The sequence below is a fragment of the Hippocampus guttulatus genome, chromosome 10 (genome assembly GCF_054856545.1).
Source record: "Hippocampus guttulatus isolate MCC_2025c chromosome 10, RoL_Hgut_1.0, whole genome shotgun sequence".
NCBI classification, from domain to species: domain Eukaryota; kingdom Metazoa; phylum Chordata; class Actinopteri; order Syngnathiformes; family Syngnathidae; genus Hippocampus; species Hippocampus guttulatus.
The window spans coordinates 19,112,581-19,124,871 of NC_141270.1; the positions used below are offsets into that span (position 1 = coordinate 19,112,581).

The following is a 12,291-nucleotide window of genomic DNA, read 5'->3' on the forward strand; positions in this document are numbered from 1 at the left end:
CTTTTCAGGAGACCACCAAAATATCAAATTTTTTCAACCATTAACATTGCAACATCAAAGAGAGCAAGCCATAATTCATTAAAAAAAAAAAAAAAAAAGAACGCCCGCACGTGCTGACTAACCAAAAGTATAGTTTCAGAAAGAACATCAAATCTACCAAATTGTGACAGCTGAGGTTTCAGCCTGATGTGAGCGATTTGTTCCGTATGATTCGGGAACTGTAAAACATGTACAGTAGGTGTATATTTATATTATTGAGGAAATGGATTTCTTGAAGTTTTTTTTTCCTTCAGCCTTCCACTGTTCCACTCAAGTGACACGAGAGGAATTAGTCAGTGCGTGAGAAGTTATCACATGTTTTCAAAGTTCCCCTGTTCTCAATATACGAATCGGAGAGTGAGGGGAAGCTTTGACTCTTTTGTTTTTTTGTGGGTTTTGATTTGACCATGGATGGCTGGCATCCTTTGCTTCCCACAGCTATCCAGGAATATGAAGGCCTGCAAAGGAGACATGAAGCGGCAACTAAGGAGGTAAATATCATTTAAAATGAAATATAAAATAGTCCACGCCATGACCAGATCCTTATTGACACATTCATAGCTGTGGAAGCAGATCATCTTATGAGTTTACATTCTCATTCATCCAGGTCATTTCCTTACCCTACAAACCCTTTCAGGGACAGTGATTACTACAGTGGACAGCTTATCATTTTATCATTATGGGTGCATGAAAGGGTTAAGAGCTCTTGTATGTTTTATCAATATACATTTGAAGAAAATGCAATGTCTGGTGTGCAAATGTATCTAGTGTGTTTGGAACATCGACATAATGGGCTGAGTTGCATACAACTGTACAAGGAATAGAGACAGCTGAAACAATTCTGCGATGACGAGGAAATAATGAGTGAGGGGCAAAACTATTCTGATTTGTCATCTATCAGGGGAACCGTGGCGCATTGCAGTAAACGATTTATATTTTGCACATAGATTCATTGTCATATCGAGACTACTTTCTATAATTTTCTCTCTAATCTGGTCATGATACTGTTTTGGTATGCGATTTCAAATGAAATGTACTCTATTCATTTACAGGCCCGGTCACGGGAATACCGCTGTCACCTTTTCGTTGTCTGTCCAGATGCTCCCAAAATTGGAGATCATGCTCAAACTCAAGAAAAATTTTCATCATGTCGTTTTTCATCTACCCCAGCCACTTCACTTTGGGCGAGGAATGGGCTACACTCTGGTAACCCATGAAACAAATTGGCAACAGAACATTAAAAAATGATCGCAAAAATGTAAAACGAATAAATAAATAAAAAGAGAGAGCATTATATGATGAAATATAACACAGCATTTATTTGTTATTTTTTAAGGAATATTAATGGTCATCATAATTCTTATTTATATATAAAAGGGCATTATGATGGACGACTGGTTCGCACGTCCACCTGACAGTGCAGAGGTGCTGTGTGGAGTTTGCATGTTCGTCACGTGCCTTTGTGGGTTTTCTCCGGGTACTCCGATTTCATCCTACATTCCAAAAACATGCGTGGTAGGTTGATTGAACACTTTAAATTGTCCTGAGGTGGGAGCACGGCTGGTTGTTTGTGTATGTGTGCCCTGCGATTGGCTGGCAACCAGCTGGGTGTCCCCTGCCTACTATCCTTGTGGTTTCTTTCTGACTTCTGGGTTGAGTGAACGCTGGCGCGTTTTGGCTGCCGCTGCTCAACCCGTATTGTTTTGTGTTTTTTGTTATTGTAAAGTGTCCTTGGGTGTCTTGAAAGGCGCTTATAAATAAAATGTATTATTATTATTATTATATCCTAAGACATCTGGGATAGGCTCCTGCATGTCCTGCGACCCTTGTGAGGATAAGCGGATCGGATAATTCATGGGTGGATCAAGACAAAACAGTAAAAAAGAAAATTGCATGTACTTGCCGATCAGGCGTTTGGTTTGGCCCAAAGGAACAAAATTGCATTAAAACTGTATGTTTGCCTCCCTTAGCGAAAGATACTGGAGGAGGAACGAGATGAGGCAATTAAGAGGCTCGATGCGTTTCAACAAGGTAAGTTGTGTTAAATACATATCTGCAAACTATTTTATAAAAGTACATCCAGTTTGCCTGATTGGGAGTGTGTACTTTGTATTACGGCAAGGCAATCATTTGAAATGTAGTCATGATTGACATTTTGGTCTCTCACAATCATAGAAACATTAAATGTCAATCGCCATTATGTGTGTGCACCCCGTATACCACTTTTTTTTTACTTGTGTGCTACTTTATAAATGACCAACTCAAAGACACACACACACACACACACACACACACACACACACACTATACGGCAGACATTTCTGCCGAAGCAATCTGATATCACTCCCACCAATCGCTGCAATTGCCTTCTGCTCGGGCCGTCGCTACCGCAACCTCAACGATGCCTGTCAGTTGTATTTTAATTCAAGTATTGAATCAATTGTAAGAAGACGAACCTGAACAAAATTCGCTCTAGAGAACAAGTGGCTTTGGAAAAGCCTTTAAACATGCACTCCCACCGCTCCACTTTCTCAGCTAGCTCGGCAGTCTCACTGTTTGCAACTCAGGTACAGTTACTTCATTTACGTTTGTCATGACTTCGTTATACAATGCTGAATTATTATTATTATTTTTTTACTGTTCTGACTTCGTGGTTCAGTTTTTTCTTTTCTGTCATTCCAGGCAGCATTTATCTATAACAGACAGAGGGAACAACTGCCTCGAAAAGATGTCATAACTATGATGCATACACACCTGTGTGTGAGATCATCCTTTAGCAACGGTGCTATGTCCACCCCCTCCAACCATGCAAGGGCTAGAAAGTGCATCTGAATAATCAATACTGTATCTTCAAATTTGAGACCATAGTCCTGAGTCGGAAAAGGGTGGGGCGCCCTCTTCAGGTCGGGGATGAGATCCTGCCCCAAGTGGATGAGTTCAAAGATCATGGGGTCTTGTTCACAAGTGAGGGGAGGACTGGATTGGATAAACTTTATTGTCAAATGTACTGTATGTGTAACATAAGCCGGAGACTGACAGGTGGATCGGCGCAGCATCTGCAGTGATGCGGACTTTGTATCGGCATGTCGTTGTCACGTAGCGAGGTGGTGGTGGCGGACCCCAAAAAGCAGGCAAGAGGGAGGAGCAGGGTGAACTTGACGAGTTGTATTAAAACACAGAAAATGAATCCAGAACATAGTCATGAAAACAAAAAGATTCCAAAGTAACAAACCAAAACCATGGCTGTGGCAAAAAACTAATGTTAAGGAATTTATTCCTTACTGTGATTTTATTTAGCCCCTCTCTGTTGTTGGTTCTGTTCAAACACGAAAACAAAGAATGTAGAATGCTGTTGGAGGTATTTACTGCTCACTGTGATTACAATCACCTTCAGTGCCCCTTGACCCCCACTACTTTTAGGGCCCCCTCCAGAGGACATGTTTGACATCAAAAGAGTACCGTATTTTCACGACCATTCGACGCACCGTATGGTTGGGCGCAGTCTCATTAATGGGTGCTATTTCTGTATTTTACACATAGACAAAACGCACTGTATTATTGGGCGCAATTTTAAAGTGGTAAAACATACGCCAGCTTAAACATACGGCATGCATGCGCGCACGCTAAAAACACGTTAGCTTGTAGCATACGGTAGCATGCCAAGACATACAGATACAAGCTAAAAACACGTTTTTAAAAAGGCAACGGAAAACTGAGTTCCGTTGTATTTTATTTAGCCATCGTACAATGTACTCACGTTTTTCGATCAATCATCACCCAGAAATCCATCAAAGTCCTCATCCTCTGTATCAGAATTGAACAATTGTGCAAGTACCGGCAATCCATCAAAAACGCCGTGTTCCCTCTCGTTGTCAGTCACTCTCATTGCCATGTGGCTCCACAGAAATGATGCCGGCTTTGCCAAAAACTCGAACAACAGTGCAAGTAGACACGTTCGTCCAAGCAGCCACAATCCATTCGCAAATTGTGGCGTAACTCGCCCGGCGCTGCCTCTCACTCTTTATAAAGTTGTGTTTGCCATCGATCATTCATTGTTCCCATGCCGTTCGCAACTTTACTTTGAACGCCCGGTTGATGCCGATGTCCAGCGGTTGGAGTTCTTTAGTCAAGCCTCCGGGAATGACGGCAAGCTCAGAGTTCATTTGCTTGACTTGGTTTTTCACCGCTGCTGTGAGATGGGCACGCATCCCAAAAGCATAACCGATGGCTTGAAGTTTGAACTGAGCTTCGTAGGCGTGTCTCTTTGTAGAATTTATTTTCGGGGGTTCTTAGAAACCAAAACCGAAGTTGTTTTGCAACAATGCACATAGCCACACTCTATACAGGTGTTGGTACCTGCTTGGGGCGTCCCTTTAGCGTCCACTTACACGCCCACCCTTCACTCATTGGCGGACTTCTTCCCCGCATGCCTGTCACTCACGTCTGCCTTTTCTCTCTCTTTCTCTCCATATATGTATATATACACGCCCACCCTTCACTGATTGGCCGACTTCTTTGCCGCATGCCTGTCCGCAGTCACTTCCGCCTTTTCTCTATATAAACAGCGTGTCGGCTGTCAGTCAGGTTTTGGAACTCAGCACATAGACAAGACACTCCGCATCATAAGGCGTCCTGTACATTTTGGAGAAATTTTTAGACTTTTAATGGCGCCTTATAGTCGTGAAAATACGGTAACTGTTATCTCGAGTATCTGTGTTCCTGCCATCACATCACAGATCAGACCGAAGACAATCGTGGGTAGTGGTGGTCTGGTCTCACCTCACCACTCCCAACTTTTTCCAGCTACACCGAGTCAGACGACATGTACATTCCTTTGTTTCCAGGATTTGCATGGAGGCGTAACTGCCCGCCTCTCATTATCATATTGTCCCTATATATTCTCATGACTGCATTTTTTTCTAGGCTTCCTGATGAAATCTGAGACTCTCAGGAGCCCAAATCGATTCGTGTTGCGTTGTGATAAACTTCAGAAAAGACGATGTGGTGTTGGGTCTTCTTCCACCTTATAGAGAAATAAAAGAACCTGTGTCCGAGGAGGGCCGAAAGGAAATTGACAGCTCTCACTCCTCTACAACTAACAGGAACAAAAACATGGCAGCAGCAAGGAGCAACAAACAAACATGACAGTAGCCAACAGCAACAATGACCCGACAATGAGTGCTCGGGCTGGGAGTCCTTTTAAAGCACTAATTACATAACGACCAACAGGTGTGCAGCTGCAGGGAAAAGCCCCACAGTGCCACCTGTTGGTCACAAACCGAAACATGACAGTCGTGAAGACGAAGCTTTTGATTTACCCGTGAAACAAAATAATTAAAGTAAATAGCACTCCAAATAGGCATAATGGTAGCCTGCTCTATGGGCTTTTTTGTTGGCTATACCATGTCATACAGTACATTAAAAACATTAGAAAGTCTGATTTCCTGTGATTGCGCACATGGCAGACTTCATTGCATCAAGGACCATAGTAGAGACAATGCCGCCCATTATTAATCTGTGCCTTGACAACAAATGTGGAAATGTTGGCGTCAAACAAGTCTGACAACTACTAACTGGCGAGAGACTGCAAAATCTCATATTTAAAAGAAACATTGTTATGGTTTCACAATCACCACCACTCTCGAGCAGAGGTGCCCAACCTTTTTTGCCCCACGAACCGGTTTCATGTCAGACAATATTTTCAGGGACCGGCCTTTTAGGCCAGATATTTACAACAATATATGATATGACCTGCATGAAAAGTGTGGTATTTTCAAACCATAATAATAAACACGAATCATGTCACAAGGAACATCCTATCTGGCCGCAAAATTTCTTGGTCACTATGGTAACATTTAAACGTGCCTTCAAAATAAGATACGCCGCAAATAAAAAGTGCATGAAAAATACGACTCACCATCGCCGTTTATAATGCAGAGTAGGCTTGGTGCGTGTGAATCTCCCGTTGAGATAAAGCCGTATTTGAAATAGGACTTCTGATACTGTCTATTAAATGTAGCCTTGTCTTTCTTGGAAGTCGTTGGCTCCTCTTCTGTATCCTGGCTGGGCCTTCCCCCTTCCCGAAAAAACTTTTCAAAGATGTTTGCGGTTTTTTATGCGGTAACCTATCACATGACCGAGATGCGTGCATTCACCTGCGTCAAGAGTGACATACTGTCAACTGATATAACAGAGAACTTGGTAATTTTTTAAAATAAAACATCTTTCAGATTCCAAAATGAATAAAATGGAAGGAATGTAAGTTATTTATTCTTTCTGTGCGACCAGGTGGCGCATTGACTTGAAGTTGCAGAACACGGGGGGGCGGGGCAATCTTTTCGACCACCTAGTACCTCTGTATGGCTCTACTTCTACTGGTCTGATCACAACCCATCTGCGGCGATGCACAGGCTAAAATAGGTCATCAACAACACTTTTGTCATTTAAAAAAAGTATATTAATACCGTACTTTCATGCTTTTGTTCTGTTGATGTTTGATATGGACTGTCAACAAATGCAGTTTTTTTTTTTAATGTACCATAGCTCGTGCTGACCTGGCCCTGCTGTCAAATTTTAAAAGTCAATGCGGCCCCCGAGCCAAGAAGTTTGCCCACCCCTGCTCTAGAGCGCCCCTAACAAATTGCCCTCCCACTTAACTAATTTAAACATTAGGGCTGAGCCCGGAAAAAATAAGCCCTCGTTCCATGTCTGTAGGCAACCCCCCGCCGCTGCCACCTAATTAAGACTTTGATGAACACCACGATCCCCATCTATTCCTTCCGCCCTTCACATCAGCCTTCAATAGCACTTAGCTGCCAGTTTTTATCTTCTCTGTCTCGCTTTCGACGCGATCTTCCTGTCACCGTTCATGCCCCGGCCACGCCGATAAATCTTCCAATGGACACCTTGAACTTAATGACTTGTTAATTATGATTACTGCCAGCCATGATAAACAAACAGCAGTGTCGAAGTGATGAAAGTCAGCAGGGGCCCCCTCTGACACATCAAATATGGCAGTCTTAATTGTGAGTTTTGGCATCCCCCTTTATCACCATCACCATCATCATCATCATCATCACTCCATCTGTTTTCTTCTCTCTTTTTGTGGCTGTCTTTATTCATTCTCCTCTCAGGAAAGACAGTGATTACCCCTATGCCGATGGGCCGCATAATGGTATCAGCGCCGCCAACCGAACGGTGAATTAAATTGTATCTTCAGCCACTGTGAAGCCGTGATGACGGGGCCAGATGCCTTTGTGGTGTTATCATTATAACACAATGGTCATGTTGTCATCAACCTTGCCATCGCCAATTGAAAAGGCATGATTGTGTGTTAGGGGGCTTTTTGTCCCGTCCTCCAGCTACTCCTCACCAACCCTGCCACCCCACCTCCAGCCGTTTTGTTGTGAATAGGAGCAATTTTCTAAGAGCTATGAAATCACGTAATGGCTCCTAATATGCAGCTGCTTGGCACAGTGAGGCAGCCTCTATTAACATGGAAGTCAAACATAATATGTGTTTTGGCTGGAGAAGTGCTGAATACACGAGCACGGGTGAGATTTATTCAAATGAAAAACGTCTGTAACTGTCATCGTCACAAACACAAACTGTTTGCGTTTTTTTTAACATCTCATCCTCCATTTCAAATTCTGTCTTGTCTAAAGTGGTTTCAAAGCTTTTTGGAGAATCATTTGGTGGGGGAAATGAGTGGAGGGTCAAAACATTTGAAACAAGTTGCTGCACCCTTTATGTTCCTTTCAACTCTGACGGATTTTAAAAGCATTCATTGAAATGGCCCTTACTTTAATGAGTGTTTTTCCAAAATATGCTATTCAAACCACTGTCCATGAGGATATCACACATCATCATTCAGCGCTTGTGCTTGATCAATTTGTTTCTCCTTCTTTCTCTTCCTTAGTTTCTACGATGGTCATTGAAGAGATCAACGCCATTCAGGAGCAACTGGAGATCGAGAGGACGTGCAGAGGAAGCGCTGAAGCCCTGGCCTCCAAGGTGCACTTCTACATAGCATTTGATCCCAATGACTACAACACCCGTTTTTCCCCCCTCCCCCCACGTTGTCCGTCGTTGTTGAGAATGACAAACAAATGTGACAAATAACAACGTGGGGAGTAAAAAAGGATCACTAGGTATGAACATTTGTCAAGCAAACATTGCACCAAATCCAGTGAAATTTCACAGTAATTTGATGATTTGGACAAAAGCAAAAGCGGTTTGTGCCCAAATGGTTCTTGTCCTCTCCTTGTGTCTACTGAATTGCATTGTAGTCTTTTGATCCAGAGCACAATTTTGGAGTCCTCGCTTAACTGTGAGTTATTATTTGAGAGTGATGGAGTCTAGACATAGTAGTTTGCAGCTTTTTATATCATAATTTCTCATTCAATTCCTGGACAAAAGCCCCAGTTTGCCAGATTCAACCAAATTTTGTCAAGTTGTAGTCTGTGGAAAAATTGATTGTGAATATTGACTGCCTTCCTAAATCTTCCCCATTGTCCTGGGACTTTTTATTTTCATCCCATTGCTGAGTTTAGTGATGGTCTAACTAGACTTTTATGTTGCCTGAGAGAGACTGAGATCATTATGACTTCTTGCAGGATCTCGAGAGGATAATGCTCAATCAGAGCTCTATAAACGGAAGTACTGTATTTTCCGCACGATAAGGCGCGTCGGAGTATAAGGCGCCCCTTCAATGAATGGCCTATTTTAAAACTGTTTTCATATATAGGGCGCACCGCATTAATAAGGCACACAGAATAGAAGCTAAAATAGTGACTGCATTTGCGCTATGCATCAACTAGATGGAGCTACGCTAAGGGGAATATAACACAGCGTTATTTAGATCGAGCCTTCACAATCGCTGCAGCTGGAACAAAGCCATGAGAACTGGTCACAAACACGGACATGAAACATATCAATACAAATGGCATGACAAAACAATAAATGAAAGACAAAAGTTAGGAAGACAATTGATTCAACAAAAAGGCACACTGGTGGGCTCACATCCACAAGGGGCTAAATATCCTTCGAAGTCTTGCTTGTCTCCTTCTTCCTTCATTTGGTCAGGAGTTAACTATGCTTTTGGTACTAACTTTGTTTCATAAGTAGTTGTCTGTTTTAGGGTGTGTTGGCGAATGCACATGTGAATTAGTGTGGGTAGTAGTACCCTTTTAATTACAATTCCTGCTCATAATCACCACCAGATGTCAGAGGAACACTAACAGGGAAACAACTCAATGGGGAATATAAAGAGACTGTGTAACACCATCCATAAGGCGCATCGGATTATACGGCGCACTGTTGGCTTTTGGGAAAACTGAATGCTTTTAGGTGCGCCTTACAGTGCAGAAAATAAGGTCATTTAAAAAGTAATGTCTTATTCTGATCACATGCATAACAGGGTGGGATGAGTGAGTTAGAGTTTATCAAGGCTAACTATTTCATGAAAAGTTGAAAATAGAAGAGAGGACGTAACCTTGCTCGATCTATTCTTTTGGTCAACTGTTGATGATTTCAAGTCCAGCGTATCATGGGATTCACTGCTTTCCTTTTCTTCTACCATGCTAAAAAGGTTTTATGGTCACAGGGTTCTTATATGAAATCTTATGTTTATTCAAACTAATTTTCCTGCAGTTACAAGAGACAGCCATGAATAAAAAAAAAAGGAAAGACATTTAAATTTCATTTTAACAGTTTCATTTCCAATTCAGTTTGGTCATTGCTGTGGTAGGACAAGAGAAAATGGCATTTTCGGGGTACTATTTGTCTATTTTTAAAACTCTTATTAAACATTCTTTTCTCTGAGTTTTTTTTTTTTTTTTAGATTTGTTCTCAGGACAATAAAATTTACTCGAGCAATTATCATTGCAAGCGACACTTGGGCTAGGATGGTCAATTTTTCACAATCAAGCTCAATTTTTTTCCCCCCGGAATCTGGGAGTAATTTGCATTTTCGATTATATTAATTTGTTTAGGAGAAGGGCGGCGCGGCGCGCCACTGGCGAGCACATCCACCTCACAGTGTCACAGTGCAGAGGATTTGAGTTCAATTCCTTTGTAGAGTTTACATGTTCTCCCCATACCTGGTGGGGGGTTTTCTCCGGGTACTCCGGTTTCCTCCCACATTCCAAAAACATGCATGGCAGGCTGATTGAACACTCTAAATTGTGCCTCGGTGTGAGTGTGAGTGCAGAGGGTTGTTTGCCTCTGCGTGCCCTGCGGTTGGCTGGCAACCGGTTCAGGGTGTCCCCTGCCTACTGCCCGAAGACAGCTGGGATAGATTTCAGCACACCCGCGACCCTTTTGAGGATAAGCAGACTAGAAAATGGATGGATGGATGGATGGATATACAAATTGAAGTCTATTTTGACATTTGTGTGTGTGTGTGTGTGTGTGTGTGTGTGTGTGTGTGTTCAGTGATGGTATGCTGGATGTGTTGAAATGCCTTCGATTCAATTTTCTAAACATTGAGATAAAGGCTCGCTATATCTGGTCATAGAGTTCCCAATGTTCATTTTGCATCTGTTAAAGAGCATTATATAAATGTTATTCTATGCTCTATATCCCGGTAATTTCAAAGAAGGTTTTCGAGAAAAAGGCCTTCAAGCTTGTTTCACGAGGGTGCCGTGAAATATTCATTTTTGTCTGTTCTTTCCCATCTTCATTTTTTTCCCAACTATTTCCTTTTCTTTCTTCAGAAACCAGCATTATAAATTGAATTGATCTGCACTATATCCCATGTTTATGTTTTTCTTCGAATGGGCTTCTTATTTTTACACGGTTGTCCTGATGATTGAACTTGTTGAATATGGCAATGCAATACGCCAGCCTCATGTTGAATGATTCAATCTGAAAATACGGTTCAAAAGGTTCAGAAATGTTTGATGAATAACTTAAAAATATATGAATAAAATATGAATAACTAAAAATATGCATAGAAGGAGAGATTCTGCCTATTTCTTCATCTGCATGGTCCTCTTCTGATTTATGTTTTTCCACGCCTGATCATAGCCTTTGCATGTGTCCTGCCATTATAACTGATTGCAGGGCAAAAGAAAAGAAGAAACAGCTCAACTGCCCTGTTAGTTGCGCGGCTACCTTATTTTCTTGCTCGATTTTCCTGATTGTAAATACAAACTGACTGCCACTTCACACATTTGAACATTTGAATATGAGCTCCGTTATGTCTAAGTGACATTGGCTTCGTGTTTCAATGTTGTCCATGGTCGCACCTTGTATCATGTATCAACTTTATGTTGTATTAAATGAAAACAGTGCTTACTAAATAGTACTGTGGTCCACTGAAAACACAAATTACTGAAGGTGACATTTATTCTTGTCATGTTTCCAGAAACCAGAGACCTACAATTAGTTCATCAAGTCATCATATTACGCAATTCGATCCAGATTCTCACAGTCCAAAACGCTCAGGGTCACAGGTGACATTATTATTGCCGAAGTAGTTTCAAAGAAAATTACATCTCTGACTGTCACCAAGGGCGGCCCGGTAGTCCAGTGGTTAGCACGTCGGCTTCACAGTGCAGAGGTACCGGGTTCGATTCCAGCTCCGGCCTCCCTGTGTGGAGTTTGCATGTTCTCCCCGGGCCTGCGTGGGTTTTCTCCGGGTGCTCCGGTTTCCTCCCACATTCCAAAAACATGCATGTCAGGCTGATTGGACGCTCTAAATTGTCCCTAGGTGTGAGTGTGAGCATGGATGGTTGTTCGTCTCTGTGTGCCCTGCGATTGGCTGGCAACTGATTCAGGGTGTCCCCCGCCTACTGCCCGAAGACAGCTGGGATAGGCTCCAGCACCCCCGCGACCCTAGTGAGGATCAAGCGGTTCGGAAAATGTATGGATGGATATTCATAAGATAAAATTTTAAATATATATATATATATATATTTTTTTTTTTGAAGTCTGCAAACGGTCCGCGAGAAGCAGTGAAAGTCAGCAAAACAACAGTGAGTCACATAGAGTAGCATATACAGTACATGTGGGTTGGGGGGGGGGGGTGAGAAGAAAGCCATGTTGATTGGCTGTGCATCTTCTTTCTGTCTTACACGTGGGTTACTCTTTGATCTTTAATTGTGTCTAAGTGTTGTTACATGCTGCTGGTGTGCGTGCACGTGTCTGTGTGTATGTGTGTGTATGGCTGAGAGAGAGAGAGAGAGAGAGAGAGAGAGAGAGAGAGAGGAGGCTTATAAGAACAAAAGCAGGTCTCTTCCATCCTTAATT

The 12,291-nt window shown here is 42.2% G+C and overlaps 1 protein-coding gene across 6 annotated transcripts in view; it reads left to right on the forward strand.

Moving 5' to 3' along the window:
• The window catches only part of shtn1 (shootin 1), a 35,174-nt gene that overhangs the window by 1,949 nt on the left and 20,934 nt on the right, over window positions 1-12,291 (forward strand). For 3 of the 6 annotated variants that reach the window (XM_086122759.1, XM_086122757.1, XM_086122758.1), the window contains exons 2-5: window positions 478-530; window positions 1,092-1,245; window positions 2,010-2,070; window positions 7,958-8,052. In XM_086122759.1, coding sequence (XP_085978885.1) covers window positions 490-530; window positions 1,092-1,245; window positions 2,010-2,070; window positions 7,958-8,052 — 351 coding nt within the window. In that variant the 5' untranslated portion in view covers window positions 478-489. Of the gene's footprint in view, window positions 1-477; window positions 531-1,091; window positions 1,246-1,470; window positions 1,916-2,009; window positions 2,071-7,957; window positions 8,053-12,291 lie in introns of those variants that run through there. The other 3 variants (XM_086122760.1, XM_086122761.1, XM_086122762.1) reach the window with 2 other exon arrangements.